This window comes from Lagenorhynchus albirostris, chromosome 1 (genome assembly GCF_949774975.1).
Source record: "Lagenorhynchus albirostris chromosome 1, mLagAlb1.1, whole genome shotgun sequence".
NCBI lineage: Eukaryota > Metazoa > Chordata > Mammalia > Artiodactyla > Delphinidae > Lagenorhynchus > Lagenorhynchus albirostris.
This window is the reverse complement of record NC_083095.1, coordinates 164,320,381-164,339,631: the sequence shown is the minus strand read 5'-3', so window position 1 is coordinate 164,339,631 and position 19,251 is coordinate 164,320,381. Positions and strand designations below refer to the sequence as shown.

The window sequence follows — 19,251 nt, the reverse complement described above, 5'->3', positions numbered from 1 at the left end:
TAGCCTGGCGAACTCCTGCTCTTACTCTGACTCAGCTCACCTCCTCCAGTGTTTCCTGACCTCTCCATGAAGTTGAAGCTCCCTATTCCCCGCTCCCTACCCACCTGCCCCAGTACCCCAGAGGCCACATGTGCCTCCGTTAAAGCACTCAGCACAGCTCTGGAACGTGTGAACTGCTGTCTTCCTTCCCTTCACCTGCAGCGTTGGCTTAGGCAGAGGATGACTTGCCTTGACCTTGGTTTCCTCAGTGCCTGGCAGAGTAGGACTGCTCATACTATGTGCCAGGCACTGTTTTAAACATTTCATGGGAATCCTCTTCTTTAACCTTCACACAACTCAATGGGGTAGATATTGTTCCTAGCCCCATTGTATAGATGGGGAAATGGAGACCAGAGAGAGATGGTAACTTGGCCAGGGTCACACAGCGTAGAAATTAGAACCAAAGAAGCTGGCTCCATTTGTTGAATGAAACGATGAAGGAAGCCCTGGCTGAGGCCTGCCATAACCCCAGAACATGGGCCAGGAGCTGGGAGTATGGGATGGGGCTGCTGTCCACTAGGGCAGGGCTGGATTACCTGTTGCGTTGCCCTGCAGCCAGTAGTGGTCCTGCAGGTTGCCATTTTTGATAGATGAGATGGGAACAATCCACAGGTATCTGGAACAAGAGATCCAGAGGCCAGGAGTGAGAAACGGCAGCTCTTGGGCACTGCCAGCAAAGAACAGCCTTGCCCGGACTTCCAGTTTCTGCCCAACTCTGGCACTAAAACGCCCCCATCCTCCTGGACCAGGAAGGAGACTGTCTACAGCCACTGTGGCAGGGCCACAGCGGGCCAGGCCCTGCTATGGTCAGAGGGTCCCAGAGCAACTGCCCCTCAGAACCCTCACTAGGACGCCTGTCTCAGTGACCTCATCTGCTCACTTGAACACTGAGGGGCGGGTGACGTTGGACTCGGGGTCAAGGAGGAAGTGCTTCTGGGAGATGCTCCCTGTCTTGGTGTCCACAGTGATGACAGGGAAGCCCATCTGCTGGGTCCAGCGGTCCATGATGGCACGCACGGTGTCTGGCAGCTCGACGGCCGACTGATTGTTTACAGCCTTGGGCAGAGGGATATGGTGCGGCCATCAGCGACTGCCATTCTCCCACCCACCCACTCTCCCCTTGCACCCTTGGCCTCCCCTTAGTGGTACCACTTTGCTGGGAGGCAGGAGCTGGGGTCCCAGCCCGGCTCTCTGTCTCCTCGGCTGCCCAGTGCTGGACGAGCCAAGAGCTTCCCAGCCTCTGGTTCATTCCACTTTGATTAAGCAAATCTATGTGGCCTCCCATTCTGTGATCCACCCTCAGGTGGGTGTGTGTCAGGGAGGGGCACCCAGGATGCCCATGGCTCAGCCTGAACAAACCCGGGAGGACAGGCAGGGAGAGGAGACAGAGAGGAAGGAAAACCAGTGTCCGCATGTCACAGGCAGCGCGAAGGAGAGGGTCGTGGCGATGTGAAGGAAACGCACCTGGATGAGGGTCTGGGGATGGGCTTAGGTTGGTTGTTATTGTCTTAAATCTTTTTTCATCTTTTTCCATGTGTGTGCATTGCTTTCATAATAATAACAAAAAACCAACCACATCTGTTAATAACTGAGAAAATAAAAAACTAAGAACAGCGTAAATAGAGGGCAGAAGACCCTGTCGGAAGGTGCAAGTTGAGGGAGAGGGCATCTCTAGGGGGGCTGCAGAGAGAAGGGGCTCAGGGAAAGAGGGAGGGGCAGATGGAGCTGGAGGGGTGCTGGTGTGGAGGAGGGCTTGGCTTCGGAAGAATGGAAGGCGCTGGAAACTGAGGCTGGGCAAGGAAGACAGTGGAAGCGGAGGGGAGGGACTGACGCTGTGGGAGGTGTGGGAGGTGGACCGGCCTCGTGGCAGATGGATGTCGGGCTGGAGACTGGCCAGGAGGGCCCTGGAGCCCAGCTGTGACTCTGTGACAAGGCCCTGGGCCTCCCCTCCCTGGTCAGGCTGGTCATGGAGCACAGGCATATGGGGGGATCGGTAGGGCTGACCAGGGCCACAGAGAAGGGGTGGGGGCTGCCGTGAAGGAGAAGACATGATGGGGGATGATGGGGAGAGTCTCAAGAGAGGTGGGGAGGAGGGGCAGGCGGGAGGGTGGGAGTGGTCAGAGGGTTTGCCCAAAGACAGGGGCCACTCAGGGTCTGAATGGACAGGAATGCAAGGTGAGGCTGGATAGGAGGGTCAGAGAGTGCGCCGAGGGTTCTGGTGTGTGCAAAGTCATGTCTGGGAGGGGCCAGCCGGGGCGCAGCCAGGAATGCTGAGTAGGTGAATGACTGGCTCCAAAGTTCCAGGGAGAGGAAGGCTTGGGCTTGGGAACCACAAGAGCCCGTTTCCTCGCTACTCAGATGACGGCACTCCTCAGCTGCCCTCACAGAGCTCACTGTAGCGTGAGGGGGGCTGCCTGCCAGGGCTCATGACCCAGGCTCTCGTAACACCTCCTTCAAGGAGACATCATTGCGCCCATTTTACAGATGAGCAACCAAGCCTCCAGATGGCCTGCCTGGGAGGGTAAGCAGTGGAGCTGGGCACATTATCTTACACGTGTGCTGCCCCCAAGGACTTTCAGCATCTCAGGACCCCCACAGAATGGCTTCAGGGGGGCTGGTTGTTACTGACCATCTGCAGGTGTTCCCACAGGTCCAGGTAGGTGGTGTTCTGATAGGCAAAGGCATGCAAGTAGGACTGTGGAAAGACAGGGCACGGTGAGGGTAAAGCTGCTGCCCCAGGCTCTACCACTCAGCCTCTGTGGTAGGCCGGGGCTTGGAGGAAACCCCTCCCACCCTATGGCTGGCCAAGGGTACTCACCGCCAGGCCCTTCCTGAACAGGTCCTCAGTCAGGAACTCAGAAAGCATCCTGATGACCGAGGCTCCCTGGTGGAGGACAGGGGGCTCAGAAGGCTGCGCCGAGCCAGCAGGAGACCCTGTGTCCCCATTGGGCTGGGACAGGTGCTCCCGGAGCCCCCAGCTTCGGTGGGCCCCTGTGGGCCGAGATCCCACCTCCCTTCCCATGACCCCTACTATCTCAGGACCAGCACGGGGGCTGGGCAGCACCTTGCTGTAGGAGATGGAGTCAAACATCTCGCTGATCTGGGCGGGTGTGTTGACCTCCTCGGCAGGGGTGGTCAGGGGGTGGGAGGAGGCCAGCGCGTCCACAGCCATCACATGGTACAACTCGTTCGGCACCATGAGGTCTTTCTGCAAATCCCCAGCAGCCATCAGGAGACTGGCCTGGGAGGGGGTGACCCAGGTCTTCCCCCATCCCAGACCCCAGAGGTCCCTGGGCAGCGGGCTCACCAGGTTCCAGGTGGGCTCTGCATAGTCAGCACCCAGGTACTCCACGTAGGAGGCAAAGCCCTCGTTCAGCCAAAGATCATTCCACCAGGCCAGGGTCACCAAGTTCCCAAACCACTGTGGGGGAGGGGAGGTCAGCCCGGCAAGCCGCTCGCGCCTTGCGGTCACTAACGGTACCCAGAGCTACCCTTCACCGAGTGTTCCCAGCGTGCCAGTCTTGAGCTCGGCTTCCCCGACATCATCATGACTCTCCTCCCTGACACCCTGCCAGGTGGAACTCTTCCCTTCTCAGCTGCCAAGGACGGAGCCACAACTTGCGCCGTCTCCTCCCAGAGCCCCCCTCGTTCTTTGTCTGCACTCCCCATGATGGGGGGGCTACCTGGTGGGCCAGCTCGTGAGCAATCACAGTGACAACCCGCTCTTTGTTGCTGCTGGAGGAGGCCTGTGGGTCAAACAGCAGCGAGTTCTCCCGGTAGGTCACCAGCCCCCAGTTCTCCATGGCACCGGCGTTGAAGTCGGGCAAGGCAACCTGGTCTGGGGAGTCCAGGCTGTTGGTGGGATGGCCTCGGGCTATGGGGGGAGACCCATCCACTTCCCCCCAATGCGAGGTACCTCACTCACCAGATTTTGGGAGTGGGTAGGGTGTATCAAAATGTTTGGCAAAGAAGTCTAGGATGGGACCTGTCACGTTCAGGGCATAATTGCCATGGTTCTCTGCAATTGCATTAGGCCGAGCCCAGATCCCGACCTGTAAAGAAAACAGAGGTAGGTCAGGGGCCCTTCTTGGGTCCTGGTGCAGGTGGGCCGAGTCCCAAAGCCTGGCAGGCTGGGGGACCAACTAAGTTAAACTGGGAGGCTTGGTCAGTGGAGGAGAGGGCGGGGGTGTCTCTTCAGAGCCTTGAGTCACAGGCAGGGGCCTTCGGGAATAACAATAGCCATAGACACCATCTGTCTGGCACCCAGGAGTCGGGAACTCCCTTCATGAGGAGGGTCCCACTTTTCAGATGCAGAGACGGAGGGTCAGAGAACCTAAGGCACTTGCCCAAGATCACTCAGAACTGGGATTCAAACACTGCCTAGCAACTCAGGGGCTGGGACAAGGATGAGGATAAATAGGAATATCTCCCAGGCCAGGACCAATCCCGAGGAAGGATAGGTGGCCTCAGCTCCATACCTGGACGTTGTTGGGTGCCACTGTCTCCACACTCGTGAACTCGCACACGATGTAGGCCAGAAGGTATGTGGACATTACAGGCGTGGTTTCGAACTCAATGACGTTCCATTTGGGGTCTTTTGCAAACGGGACACTGGGACCTGGGCAGAGAGCACGCGGGCATGTGGGGTTGTGCCCTCTCCCTGCCCTGTGCCCCAGCCCTGGAGGTCTGCTTTCCGAGGATGTGTGGCCCCAGCCAGACCTGCTCACCTTTGGGCGGCATGTTGGACAAGGCCGTGAATCCGTTGGGGTAGATGAGGGTGATGTTAAATGTGGCCTTCATGGCCGGCTCGTCAAAGCACGGGAAGGATTTCCGGGCATCTGTAGACTGCATCTGTGTCGTGGCCAGCACCCTGCCCGAAGCGGGGGTTAGAGGGTGTGCCAGCTTAATGCCTGTGCCCGTGTGGGTGTGCGGGGCTGGGGCTGTAGGGTGTTGCTGGGTGTGCAGGGACGGGGTGCACAGATGCTGCCTGGCCTAATCCCAGCCCTCCCCACCTCCCCCAGGCCGCCTCTAGGCCGACAGGCCAGCTGACGTGGGAGAGCAGAGCTCCTTCTGGACTCAGGGTCAAAGTCCTGGCAGGCTCCGTCCCTGTATTGGCTGGGAAACCTTGGCAAATTTCTTTCCTCAGAGCCTGTTTTCCTATCTATCCAAGGGGCACTTTCATCTCTCATCCCTACTCCCTAATAAAGTATAGAGGAGTCCTCCGGGAAAGGGTCGATTGTCTTGGTAGCTGCTCTACCGGAGCTGCAGATGGAGTGATGGGCCAGCCAAGGACTCCCGAAGGTTCAAAGGCCCCGAACCCAAGCCCTTCCTTGGCTCCCAGGGTCCAGCTCTGCCTCAGCACCTAGGATCTGCCCCCCAGCAGACCCAGCTCTGACTTACTTTTTGACATTGCCTTCCATGTACTCGCTGCGGTAGAAGCCTGCCAGGTCGTCGGCCAGCTCCCCCTGAAATGTACTCTCCATCTCGTACATTCTGCCTGCCTCCAGCGAGCCCTTGAGGTGTACCACCAGATACTCCGTGGGCTCTACCAGCTCGGTCCTGGCGATGTCGGGGACCGAGAAGGCCCCCACGCCCCGCAGGGCCACCATGTGCCCCTGGGTTGTGGTGTAGTTGAGCTTCTTGCTATGGATGATGATGACGTCAGTGGGGGCCTTGCAGATGAAGCGGACGATGCTTGTGCCCGTGAAGATATACAGGCCATTCTCATTGGGAGTGAGGTAGGGCCTCAGTTTCACCTTGTAGGAGTCAGGCAACAGTGTCGTGGGTAGGCGGTATCGGTTCCATGGCTTGCTCTGATCCAAGGTGGTGGCCGTGGTGATGGTGGTCACGGGGCTCGTAGGGGCCACGGTGGTGGCGTACCCGGCATTCTGGTTCTTCTCCTGGTCATACAGCACAGACAGAGCGATGATAGTGGCTATGGCCGCCACGCCCAGGAGGATGCCCAGGATGCCCAGAGCCTTGGATATGTAGAATCCTTTGGCCATGGTGAGGGTGCAGAGGGAGCTTGGGGAGGCTCAGGACAGGTGGGGAACAGGGCAGCCTCGGGCCAGGCTTATATCCCTGAAGGGGAGGAGCCCCACAGCCTGCAGACTGGGCAAAAATTAACCAGGGCTCAGACAGGCGAAGGTCACCGGACTGGGTGGGAACACACTCTGCCCAGGTTTCGGAGAGGAGATCCAGGAACAGTGTGCAGAGTGCAGCTCAGGGGTACCTGCTGGGAGCAAACTGTCCGGTTACAGGCTGCCGGCTTCCTGGAAGCCCACCGAGGGCTGAAGGGCAGGCGTCAGGCTTCGTGCCCAGCGGGGAGAGGGAGCGGCCAGGTGGCTTGGATCTGCCTGCAAGAGGAGACAATGGGCACCAGAACAGGAGGATCGAGGTTAGGTCCAGGAGGTTAGAAGGACTTCCCAGGAGCAGGGAGGTGGGAGATGAAGAGAAAGGGAGAGTTGGTTTCCGGCTCGGGTCAAGAACACATTGGTTCACCCCTGTGGTTGGATGGATGCCCAGGGCTCCTCAGTGACATGGCCCCAGGCTCCCTTGCATTCTTTCAGAGCAGGGAGTTCTTCCAGGTTCCCCTCCCTTTCCCTTCTGCCAAAAACTTTTTCCTCAATTGTAAGCTCACTGAGAAGAATGAAATAAGTTGTTTTGCCTTTCTTTTTTCTTTTTTTTAAGAGAGGAGGCTGGTGGAGCCTTAACCTCTTCCCAGCCGTGACCTTGGGCAGGTAATTTTACCTTTCTGAGACCCCTTTCCTCGTACATAAATAATAGTATTTACTTCTCAGATTTGTTGAACAGATTTAATGAGAAAACATATTAAATACCATATAGTAGAACCTGAAAATCCTTCCCTTCCCTTCTTTCTTACTCAGAGGTCAACCATTCTATCCTTGGTAGAAAGGATCCTCAATATAATCCTCAATATAATATGTTCTTACAGGAATATGATGTTCATCGTCACCCTTCCCATCTGCCAGCCCAGTTCCTCAGACCTCAATATCACCTGACCCTCACCCCAACATCCAACTCACCCTGCCCCCCAATCTCACCATGTCCTTGGTCAAAGCCACTGTCATTGTTTATGTGGGCACTGCTGGACCCTCATGACTCCTCACTTCCACTTGGGCCCCCTCAAACTAGTTTGCTACACAAATTGGATCATTTTGCACCACTGCTTAAAACCTTCCCTTTGCTCTTGGAATTCAGACCAAATCTTCTAAAGACACCCACAAGTTCAAGTGCTATCAGCTGGCCCACTTCCCAACCTCGTTCTCACCACACTCCCCTCTGTTGTGGCACTCCAGCCACTCTGGCCTTCACCCAGACCCTCCACCACAGGACCTTTGCATGTGCAGTTCCCTCTGTTTGGATCATCTTCTCCCCCTTCTTGCCCTGGTTACTTCCTATTTATTCTTCAAGTCTTTCTCAGAGAAGACACCCTGACCTCCGTGACTAGGTCAGGCCCCTTAGAACCACAAACCTCTTCTTCAAAGCCCTATAACTCAGCACAATTTTCCATTTGATCTGTGTGGTGATGATTTGAGTGTTGCCTGTCTCCCCAACCAACGGCAGGCCCCATAAGAGCAGGTCCCTGGCTGCTTCTGCTCACTGGCACTAGGCACGGTGCCTGGCACATAGTAGTTGCTCAATACATATTTGCTGAGTGAATGCACACAGGCATGAATGGGTGCATGGATGAATGAGTGAGTCAATTCAGGCGTCACTCCTTATTGGAGTCTTTGCAGCCCATCTCCACCCCTGTCTCCACTCCCACTTAGCCCTGGGAGAACTGTCTACCCCCTTCTCTGAGCCCTCCTCCAACCATGGCAGACAGGCAAGACTCTTGCTAGGGCCAGATGCATCTCAGGGCCCACGCTTGTCTCCTCCCTCATCTGGTCTGTCAGCTCCTCATTCATTGGCCACTCCCTGCCCCGTCTTGGGCCAGCAACCTGTGAACCCACCTGGAGGCTTGGTAAACCTCCATGCATGCATGGACGGTAAGTGTCCATAGGTTAATTCATTCAGGCATCCCTGTACAGGGTCTTCAGGGGAATCCTGGATGCCCATCTTTGGGCTCAAGGGCGCTCTGAGCCGTCAGCACTTCCCTCTTTCTCTCTAGAGACCTGCCCCCCAGGGCGTTGGTCTGGACAGTGTGGACTTCCCATTGCAGTGACCTACAGCCACCCCTACTAGGCCTGGGCTGATGGCCAAGGGGCAAGAGTGGGAAGCCAAGTACCGAGGGAGGGCTGCAACTTGGGCATGGTGACAGAGGGAGCAGCAGCCCCTGAGGGTGACTGAGAGTGAGAAGTATGTGCTTCCAGTCTCCCTTCATCAGGGCTAGAATTTGCCAAGGAAAGCCATCTCTGTTGTACCCCTGAAGGCTGGCACCCAGGGGTCATGCATCCCCTTGCAACAAGTTTCACTCTGTAGGACCTGAAGCCCTCTCCCACCTTTGCAGCAAAAAGACACATAAGCCTGATTGGCCTAATCGCTACTCCAAACAAAGAAAGAGGCCCTGCCTGGCCCATCGTGGCCTTTTCCTGTTTGCTTTGGACACAGTCCGTGGGCCCAGCTGGCTGGGATCTTTACCCTTTTGGAAAGGGCCTCTGGTCTTCAAAGCTGGCTCAGCAGGCAGCCCATTGCCCTGAAATGAGAGGCCCCCGTTCTGGGTACTGTGCCAGCCCGGGCTGGGGGCACATAGAGGGGCATGTCCACAGCCCCCACATTCCCTCTTCCAGCCCCCTGCCAAGGCCCAGGCATGGCCATCTCTACACACCACTGGGTAGCAGTAACCATGTTCTTCTCCCCTGTCACCCAACGTGCCCACACACCTTGGCAGAGGGATCGTCCTCTCCTGCTTGAACCTGGTCTCTGGCTCCTCACTGCTTGTGGAATGAAACCTCAGCTCTGGCTTGAGCCTGAAAACCTTCTGTGGACTTGACCCTCTGGCCTCTCCTCTTTCCAATGCCCGATGTGGCTCCAGTTGTGGGTATTTCCCCAAACTCCCTGGACTTTTTCATACCTCTGTGCCTTTACCCATCCTGTTTCCACTGCCGGGAATGCCTTGCCTCTCCCTCCTGTCAAACTCCTACTCATCTTTCAAAACCCAGCTCAAACATCACTGCCTTCTCATGAACAGGCAGCTCCATTCCCCCGGGTGCTTCCCTGGCCTCTGGTTCACACCTCTATCACAGCACCTAAGGCCATCTATGTGTTCAAAAGCTTCTCACTAGACCTAGGCACCTCAAGGGAAGCCTCTGTGACTTTGTACACCCCTCTATGCCTAGCACAGGGCAGAAGCTCAACGCTGGCTAAATGAATGACAATGTCCACAATCCCTGCCTTGGCTTATAGGTCTAGTGTGATCTAGCCTCCAATGATTCTCTGGTCTCATCCCAAGCCTTCTCCCCCTGTTGCTCTGCCCCACTGGCCTCTTTTGGTTTCTCAAGCCCACCATCTCTTCCTTCCTCCACCCCCCACTCCACCCTCACCCTCACCCTTACCCTCACCCCCACCTCACCCTCACCCCAAGCTTCTCTTTGGGCCTGGACAGCTTCTGTCTTTCCTTCACACACCACCCACTCATCCTGGAAGCTCACTTCAGCGATGCTATCCCGGGGCAGCTCTCCCAGCAACCCCAAGACTCAGCGCCATGAGGACGGTATCCTCCATACCAGGCAAGCACCTAGTACACAGCAGGCAGGTAACACATGCTCGCGAAATGGAGCAGCCATAAGAAAGCGAGAGGCAGTGGTTAAAGACCGAACTCGGCGTTAATTCAGACCCTGGATCCTCGGCACAGATTTCCCCTCTATGCCTCACGTTCCTTCTTGGGCTCCTAGATTGTGCATACAAACCACTTTTGTGAGTTTTGCCATATGTGTGATCCTCCTGCACATTATTTAGTTAACATTTTTCTTTAAATAAATTCACTACTTACTCTCCTTCTGAGCAATAACGACCAAGAAGTCATGGTTGGATGTATTACGTTATATTTTTTCTGATACACATTTCAATTTATGACTATTGATTTTAAAACTATTCATCTAGGTAGCCACTACAATCATCTTGTTTAGCTGCACTCACTTGGGGAATCACTGCTCCACCTTGTATGATTCTGGGGTGGCATCACCTGCAGACTGTCTTTGGAGTGGAAGATTTCTGCAGGCGAGCAGAATGTGTGCATTCCTTTTACCATTCATTTCTTGATGGGGGAGAAGCTGAGTACCCAGCCCCGGTCTCAACCAAAGCAGCCTTCCCATCTATGGGTTTATTTATTTCTGCCCTGCCTATGTTTTGGTCCGGGAACAAAAGTTCTAAATTAAAAAAAAAAAAAAAAATTAAGGTTGACAACAATCATGTTAGAGAATATTTGAGGCATAGCCACTCGTGTAGAAGACATTAATTGAATGGGAAAAGTCAGCTTTATCTCAGATATGGGGGTACAAGTTGCCTTGAATTCAAACATGACAACGCCAGGAGCCTGGGAGGGGCTGTAGTGGGGAAAGCCAGGACCAGCAGTCAGGCAAACAACTGTGCAGTCCCAGCTCCCTCACAGATCGCTGGGTCTTGGGGTAAGACCTCATGCTCATGCTCATGCTCGCTCAACACCTCCCCGCCCTATCCTCCTCAGCTGCAGGGCTGTGCAGGCTGGGAGCTATGGAACAACCTGAAGCCCATCTGTCTGCTCTGAAGGAGCAGCGAGTTAGGAGCAGGGATGAGGCTGGGGCCCCAGTGCAGGGCACATTCTGGCCCCTTCAGCCCCTGGCCTTCTCCCAGACTTCTGAGGTCTCCACCCACAGCTGCGTGAGGCTGGGCCTGGGCCAGCCCCCAGGGTGCTTCCTCTGGGAGCCTTGGACATTGTCCATCCTGTGAGAACCGCAGAAGGCCCTAATGGGAAGTCAGCTCCTATTTTGGCCTCTGGAGCCCAGTGCAAGGGCACTCAGGAGCAAAGGAGCAGAAGGGGCCCTCTTGGAGTTGGGGAAGTACACCAGCCTCGGAAGGGCCATTCTGGGCTGTGGATCCTGTCTGGAAACTCCCATCTGTGTAACTGAACAGATAATCACCATCAGGATAATCACCACCATTTGGCTGTTGAGAAAACCAAGGCACAGAGAAGTTAAGTGACTTGCCCAAGGTCACACAGCTAGTTAGTGGCAGGTTCTATGGCTTAACTATATGTGCCTCCCAAAGCATCCTCTCATACAGCTCCCCACATTTCCTACTAGGCAGTGCCCAGGAGGGTTAAAAGACCACAGGAGGAGACACACACCTTTTAGCATAACAACACATGACAACAAGTTAAGGAAGGCCAATCTGGGCAGGATGAAAGACCTGATCATCTTTTAGGGGAACTGTGTGTCCCTTCTTCTGAAGAGGCACACTAAGGGACATGGGGCAGGAGTGGCTGCTGCAAGGAACAGCTGAGAGACTGGCAACCTGGTGGAAGTCAGCTTGGGGGCTCTACAAAGGGGCCATGAACTCCCTGCCCCCAGACCAGGACTGGGAGCAGGGGCTGGTTCTAGGAAGTGGAACTTCTTATCAGAAGGGGAGCACTGTGCTACCAGACACAGGTCTCTGTGGAGGACCCTGGCTTGCCTTCAAGGGTGTACCCGAACCACTGTAGCGTCTCCAATGACAGACACCCAGGGTTGGGCCCAGGCTGGAGGTGACGGCTGTTGGCCTGTGTGAAGGAAGGCACCCAGGGGACTCAGTGTGAACCGCTGGCCTACTGTCCCTGCCATCCCTCCTAGACTCTCGAATAGCCCCCAGCATGGGGTTCTGGATTTTTCACCAGAGCCAGAGGCCCAGGAACTAGGCCCCATTCCAATACCCTGATTGATGCCTTCCCACGTGGGGACCCCCAACCTGTCTTCTCAGAATGCTTAGCAATAAAACTCTTGAAGCAAAGGGGCTGGAGGACTTGGCTTAAGGGTTGTGGAAATGGGAAGGAGCTTATGCCCCACTCCCTAGAAGGCTCTGGGGGAATCACAGGGCAGGTGGCCGGTCTGCCTCACACAGTTGAGCCTGTTTCTCCATCTGTGAAGTGGGAGCAGCTCTCTGGGGTAAGCTTTCTTCCACTGATAGTCTAGCTTTACTCTAGGGCTTTTTAGGGAGGTGGACTAGTGGAGGATGCCAGCCCACTGCCAGAAAGGGGCGAGGCACCCTGCCTTCCCCACCTCCCCTGCCCCCAATGTGTCCAAAAGGGATCTTTGGTGGATTGGAGGCCCATTTCCTCTTCCGTGTGACCATGCCCTCATTTCTCCCCTCCCCCACCTCACATATCTACAGCCAGCTCCTCAAACACAGACAACCAATGGAAGGGCCCATCTAGTCCAAGACTCTGCTTTTACAGGTGAATAAGGCAAGGCCCAGAGAGGTCCAGGTCAGTTAGAGACTCAGAGACTAAGCCACAATCATACCTTAGGCCTGACTGAGAACAGTACTCTGACAATTCAACCACACTGCCTGGTTGGTGCAGTCCCTGGGCTGGGTTGGAGGGAGGAGGCGGATTCAAGTTACAAAACCCAAGGCATTACCCAACTGGGGCACCCGTGCCCACTGCACTGCTGGGGGTTTGGAGGTGCAGAGTTAGGGCCCCACTGGCTCATCTGGAGGACCCCTCCGCAGAGCAAGTGCGGGCTGCAGTAGGAGCATTGCTCTTCTCGGCTGCCAGGGAGTGCTGGAGCGGGCGCTCCGCTCCTGCCTCAGGAGAACCCGCGAACTATGGGGTTGTAAGGAGCAAGGGAGACGACGCTTGTTCAGCGGGAATTCCCTTTAAGCGGTCGGGGGGAGGGCTTTGGACGGAGGCAAAACGTCCAAGGTTAGCTAAGGGGGACTCCTACTGCGGCCTTGACCCTGGACCCCCCCCCCCCGCTCCTCCTCTGGGGGCTGTATAGACCCCAAAGGCTGGCCGGGATTCCGTTCATTTTTGGCTCCGCCCCACCCACTACGAGTCTGAGCTGCGGTGCCTCACAGTCACCACGCTCGCACCTCTGTCCCCACACCACCCTGCCTCAGACCACAGCGGGGTAGAGTCCGCTGCACCAGCGGGGTCTCTCCATCTGCCCTCCCCCAGAGGCGCCGGCAGCTGCCCTCCCCGCCCTGGGGACCACCTCCCCAGGTGGACGGCCCCCTGCCCGGCTGATAGGCCCGCTGCGGAGCCAACTCGGCCGCGAGATCATAGCGGGATCTCAACCAAAAGAATTCTTCGCTCTCCTTGGACCTCAGTGTACCGGTCTGAGAAGGGGGCGTCGGCAGGGACGTCGGGGTTTCTGCGCGCGCTTGCGTCGATGTCCCTTCCTCACTGTGGCTGCCGCCCCGCAGCTGCCCCGCAGCCCCTCCGCACCCCGCAGACCCTCTCCACCGCGCTCCACTTGCCTGTGGCCGCCAGGGCGCCCGACACTGACCTGCTCGGAGCCTCCTCTCCCGAACGACGAGCCGGACCAGCCACGGCCACTGCCCACTAGGACCTGACTCCTCCTTTCCCCTTCTTTGTAAAGGGAAGTAACCTGACCCGACCACTACTCCCGGGTTAACCTCTGCCCCCCACAGCTCCGCCTGGACTCCTCCCCCGCCTGCCTGCCCGCAGCCTCCCAGGAGCACCCCCGATAGGGAGCCGGTCCAACAACGGCCGGCCCGCAGGCCCTGGAATTGCTCTTCGGTTCCAGGTCTCCCGCTTCCACACCCCACCCCACTACGCCCCCCAGCCCCGCCCCCCCATATGGACAGCATCTGCCCTTGGGGAAGGAACACAAAGCCTCGCCCTTCGAGTTGGGGCGCGGGGGGTGGGGGGAGCCCCACTCATTCAAAAAAATAAACTGGGCATCCCCCGGAGATGGCTGTTCCCGATAATTGAATGTCGGCAGCACAGAATTTAACTTTTGTGATACCTGGGGCTCATCATTAAGAAGGCAGAGAAGCAGCAGGACCTAGCAAAAAAAAAAAAAAGACCAGAGCCAGGAGTATGTTGCTTCCAGAGGCTGTGCAGCCAGGGGCAGGGCACTCCTCTTCTCTGGGTATCTTTTTTACTGGGCAGTACCAGATGATATTTGTATTCCCTTCCTATGGCTGCTGTAACAAATTAACACAAACTTAAAACAACGTGCTTATTATCTTACAGTGTTGTAAGTCAGGTCCAAGATGGATCTCACTAGGCTATATTCAAGGGTGTCCACAGGGCTTCCTTCTAGAGGCTCTACAGAACATCCATTTCTTTGCCTTTTCTGGCTGCCCACATTCCTTGGCTTGTGGTCCCCTACCATTTTCAAAGCCAGCAGTGGCCTATCCAGTCTTTCTGACATTGTATCACTCTGACATTAACTCTTCTTTGGCCTGCTGCATCTGCTTTTAAGGATCCTTGTGATTACATTGTGTCCACCCTGATAATCCAAGATAATCTCCCTATTTTAAGGTTAGCTGATAGCAATTTTAATTACTCTTTGCCACATAGCAAAGCATCTTCACAGAATCCAGGGATTAGGACAAGGGCATCTTCAGGGAGGAGGCGTTAGTCTGCCTACCATAAAGTTCAAGATACCTTCCAGAATCTCAGGTTTAGAAGCAAATTTCGAGATCACCCAGTCTAATTGACTCTCCCGCATCCATTACTGGGATCTGTGGGACAGTTTAGCACTGCATCACCATGGTCCAAAGTGGTTGCTTTTTGACTGACATGCACTTTCTCTTCCTTTAGAAACAGCACAAGTGGGCTAGGGTGCTCTTAGTAGCAGCCTTGCTTCCCCTTTCTCATTTGTTCCTGTGCTCTGAAAAGACAGGTCACAAGTTTACTGGAGTATAGAATTGTATGTAAAGTAAAAGTTGGCTCTGAGTGATACCCTAGCAGCTACTCTGGGCCTCCAGTCTCATGCTGCCTGGCCCCCTCCTCTAGCATATTTGACATAATCCTCTCTATGGCTGACAAGCCAAAGAAAGGCTCAATCAGGCCAGGAGAGAATCTTCCATTCTGGGTCCCTGCCTTTCTGCTTTAGGCTCTGAGGGCATTTTGAGAGTAATACACAAGCCACTGTGGGAGAAATGCAGCCCGACTTTCTGGAGAGCAGTTTGGGGATGGAAATGAAGTTCACTTTCAGGAATTTAGCCTGATGAACTAGAATATTCATGGACAAGGCTTTTACTGCCTTGTATTATTTATAATTCAGGAAAAATCAGAAATAGCCCAAATATGCAGCTATAGGTGATTGGTTGAGTAAATTATGGTCTTCCCATATAATGAAATACTATCCCACCATGAAAAACAAATCATGTTTTATAACTACTGAATGAAACCATGGGAGAATTTTTTTTTAAATCCCAGAGTGGGGAAGTCCTTTATAAATATTATACAAAACCTGAAGCCTCAAAAGAAAAGACTGATAAATTTGACTACAAAAAAAATTTTTTTTTCTGCAAAACAAACCACCACAAGCAACGTCAATAGGAAAACTTCATACTGGGGGGAAAATTAGCCTTATCTTGATCACTGTTGGAGCTCAGAGGTAGGTACACTGGGAGTTCCTTATATCGTTCTCATTACTTTTGAGTATGTTTTCAAATTCCTGTAATAAGGAGTTAAAAATCATTTAAGCATATATAAACTGCTGTATGGCAAAAGACGATTATTACATGGGATTATAATATTTGCAACACATACAACAAAGAATTAATATCGATAATGTTTAAAAAGTTCCTACAAGGTGATTTTTTAATTGAAAACTGGCAAAAACTCACAGAAGAGGAAATAGAAAAGGCCAGTCAGGGCTTCCCTGGTGGCGCAGTGGTTGAGAGTCCGCCTGCCGACAGGGGACATGGGTTCGTGCCCCGGTCTGGGAAGATCCCACATGCTGTGCAGCGGCTGGGCCCGTGAGCCATGGCCGCTGAGCCTGCGCATCCGGAGCCTGTGCTCCGCAACGAGAGAGGCCGCGGCAGTGAGAGGCCCGTGTACAGGAAAAAAAAAAAAAAAGGCCAACCATTGCATGAAGAGATGTTCCACCTTAGCTGTATTCAGGAAATGCAATTTCAAAACAATGAGATGTCATTTTTTGCCCATGATACAGGCAAAGGTTTAGACTATTGATAACATCTAGAATTGGCCAGGGTACGGGGAACTCACGTTTTCATACACTCCTGGAGTCTTGTGAATTGCTCCGACTGTTTGAGAAAGTAAAATGGCAAGACCTATTAAAAATTCACATGCATATCCCCTTTGACCCAGTGACTGCTTTGGGGGCTTTATCCTAAACCCTGGAGAAACCCAACCAGAGCTCAAAGATGTGTAGGAGGAGGCTTATTGCAGCATTCCTTGTTACAGAAAAAAAAAAAAAGGCCAAAGTGTCCATAGAGTACCATTTAAACAAAGTATTAAACATCCACAGGGAACATTACACAGCAGTTGGAGAGATCAAGTTAATTCTATTTATATGACCTTGGAATGATGTCCCTAGCATATTTTTAAGTTAAAAAAGCAAGAGCCGAAGTAATATATTTACTATTATTCAACTTCATAAGAACTTTCTTGGTGCATGTAGACTTATATAGAGTCATGAGTTTTGGGGTGGTGGAAATGCACCTGCCAAATGATTAATCTCATTGGCTTCAGTGAGGTCAACTTGATGCAGGGGGCTGGGGGGAGCAGGGCCGGGAGAGACTACCAGTTTTTCCTTGTACACCTGTGCATTCTTTGAATTGTTAGAACAAACATACATCTGTACTATTTTTGGAGCAACCACCACCAAAAACCATTAAAATACTACTTTAAAAACAAAAGGAGATAGAAAAGCTTTGGGGAAGGGGGAGCTGGAAGGGGTTAAGGTTATTCACTCACTCATCCGGTTGGTCATTCAGTCAACAAACATTTAAGGAGCACACACTGCCTGTGGGCACCAAGCTCATCTCTGTGCAGGCAGGTGGCACCTGTCCTGGGGGACTCACGGTCTACCTGGGCAACAGCAGCAGGGATAGTAATGTCCACCGGGGCAGAGGCTGGGCCGGTACCGTTTTCTGCTGTGTCCCAGTGCCTAGCATGGGAATGGACACATATCAGATGAATGAATGAACCAGGTTCCACCCAGTTGTCATGACAGTGGGGAAGAAGGCCACTCTGTTGCCTGGGGAGGGCAGGAGAGGGCTATCAAAAGAGGGGACTAATTGGGTTGAGTCTTGAGGATTGAGTTGAATTATCCTGACGGACAGGTGGAAGAAGGGTGTCCCAAGCAGAGAGAGGGACCAGCATATGCAAAGGCAGGGGGTCAGGTGCCTGGTGGGGTATGAAGCTGGGGCAAGCAGGGACTGGACATTGAAGCCTTGAATGCCGTGGTAAGGAGTTAAGACTCTATGAACTCTGAGTAAAGGACACTGATGGGGTCAGATTTGTCTTTCAGAGTGAGCCTCTGGGGAGAGCATGCACAGAGGGGACCAGCACGGAGGGGAATCAGACTGGAGGCTGGAAGAGCAGTTGGGAGGCGTAGAGCCTCTCCAGAGGTGAAGGATCTCAGCAGCAGGCAGAGACAAAGGGGCTAAGGGATATTTAGGAGGCTTGGTACCAGGAATTGTGCATGGGTGGGTGGAGGTAGGGTTTTGGGGGAGAGAGGGAAGGGAACCAGTGCTGCAGCTTGGGCTAGAGAGGATGGTGCTGGAGTCAGCACTTCCTGGAGCTGAGAGTTTTTTCTTTTTTTATTTCTCATTGCTGTTGTTTTCAAGAATTCACTTTGGGTTTTATTATAAAATTGATCAAAAACACATTTTTTGAAAAAAAAAGAAAAAGGACAAAGAGCAGTTTTAGAGCTGACTCTCTTGGCAAGGCCGGAAGTGGGAAAGAGCCTGTTGTTGATGCGAAGTTGAGCCCAGCGGGGTCCCAGGCGTGGAAGGGACAGGATGGACTGGGAGCCTAGCGGGAGGGACAGCGGTCCCTGAGGCGGGGTGAGAGGGAGGGACAGGCCAGGCGGGGCAAGAAGGCAGGGTGAGCGCCGCTCCCCTGGGCTGGCTCCCATCCTAGTGCTGGCTCCACACCCCAGTCAACCACGCACTGGCCACAGGCTGCCCCGGGAGCCTCCCGAGGGCAGAGCAGGATGCTCAGGAGGCCAGCTTTGCAGGCAGACACGTGGCTTCCAGTCAGGGTCTGACACTTACAAGCTGGGCAACTACCTTACCCCTCGCCTTCGCCTTCCTCGCCTGTAAAATGGGAACAAGCCCTCCTCGAACTGTTGTAAGAGTTACACGAGAAAAGCTGTGCACAGCGTTTCCCAACGGACGGCCCACAGGAGCCCTCAGTAATGATTCCTTCGTGGATGATATCGGTGCAGTGCTCGTCTTTGACCCACTTGGCATAGCCCATGCCTCCTCTGGGCATGCCTCTCCCTGGGCATGTCAGCCTCTTTGTCTAGAAAGTCTCAGCTCTGGGGGTTTCCCCATCTGCCTTCTCGGCCACCCCTCCCGCGTCTCTTCCCAGGACCTGCCATCTCCTGAAAGTGCCCTTTTCCTGACCCCCCTCCTGGACCCTGGCTCTCCCATCCCCCTGAGAGCTCCAAGCTTCTCCCCACCTCCCACCCATCCGTCCCCCTCTGCAGGCCTTCCTTCTGCCCACCCAGCCTGAGCCCACCGCACTCCACCTGCCAGTCTGTGAGCCTCCTTTCCCGCCTGGCACTGCCCCATGCAGTGGAGTAATCTCTGTAACATGCCCGTTTTCACCCCCACCGATGGGTTTCCTAGGGCTTCCACAAACTGGGTGGTCAAAAACAACAGAAACATATTCTCACACTGGTATGGAGAGTCACCAGTCTGAAATCACAGTGTCAGTAGGGCCATACTCCCTCCAAAGGTGCTGGGGAGGATGGTTCAGTGGCTTTTCCAGCCTCTGGTGGCTCCAGGTGGTCCTTGGCTTGTGGCTGCATCACTCCAGTCTCTGCCTGGAGTCACGTGGCCTTCATCTCTGTGTATCTCCTATAAGGACACTTGTCATTGGATTTAGGGCTCACCTGAATAATCCAAGATGTTCTCATCTCCAGATCCCTAACTTAATTACATCAAACACCATTTTTCCAAATAAGGTCACATTCACAGGTTCCAGAGATTAGAACTTGGACATGTCTTTTTAGGGGACACCATTCAACCCACTACACTCAGCAGGGCCCTGGGGCCCTCCTCAGCTTCCCCAGTCTCTTCCAGGCCAGCCTTGGTCCACTCCCCATGTGGCTCACCTGA

The 19,251-nt window shown here is 54.2% G+C and overlaps 1 protein-coding gene across 5 annotated transcripts in view; it reads right to left on the bottom strand.

Moving 5' to 3' along the window:
- Positions 1-19,251, bottom strand: part of ANPEP (alanyl aminopeptidase, membrane) — a 38,965-nt gene that overhangs the window by 12,274 nt on the left and 7,440 nt on the right. For 3 of the 5 annotated variants that reach the window (XM_060158760.1, XM_060158771.1, XM_060158781.1), the window contains 11 exons: positions 5,440-6,395; positions 4,767-4,909; positions 4,518-4,657; positions 3,965-4,091; positions 3,723-3,877; positions 3,347-3,460; positions 3,104-3,247; positions 2,858-2,923; positions 2,669-2,734; positions 920-1,095; positions 576-655 (listed from right to left, as the gene is read on the bottom strand). In XM_060158760.1, coding sequence (XP_060014743.1) covers positions 576-655; positions 920-1,095; positions 2,669-2,734; positions 2,858-2,923; positions 3,104-3,247; positions 3,347-3,460; positions 3,723-3,877; positions 3,965-4,091; positions 4,518-4,657; positions 4,767-4,909; positions 5,440-6,044 — 1,816 coding nt within the window. In that variant the 5' untranslated portion in view covers positions 6,045-6,395. Of the gene's footprint in view, positions 1-575; positions 656-919; positions 1,096-2,668; positions 2,735-2,857; positions 2,924-3,103; positions 3,248-3,346; positions 3,461-3,722; positions 3,878-3,964; positions 4,092-4,517; positions 4,658-4,766; positions 4,910-5,439; positions 6,396-13,430; positions 13,547-19,251 lie in introns of those variants that run through there. The other 2 variants (XM_060158791.1, XM_060158801.1) reach the window with 2 other exon arrangements.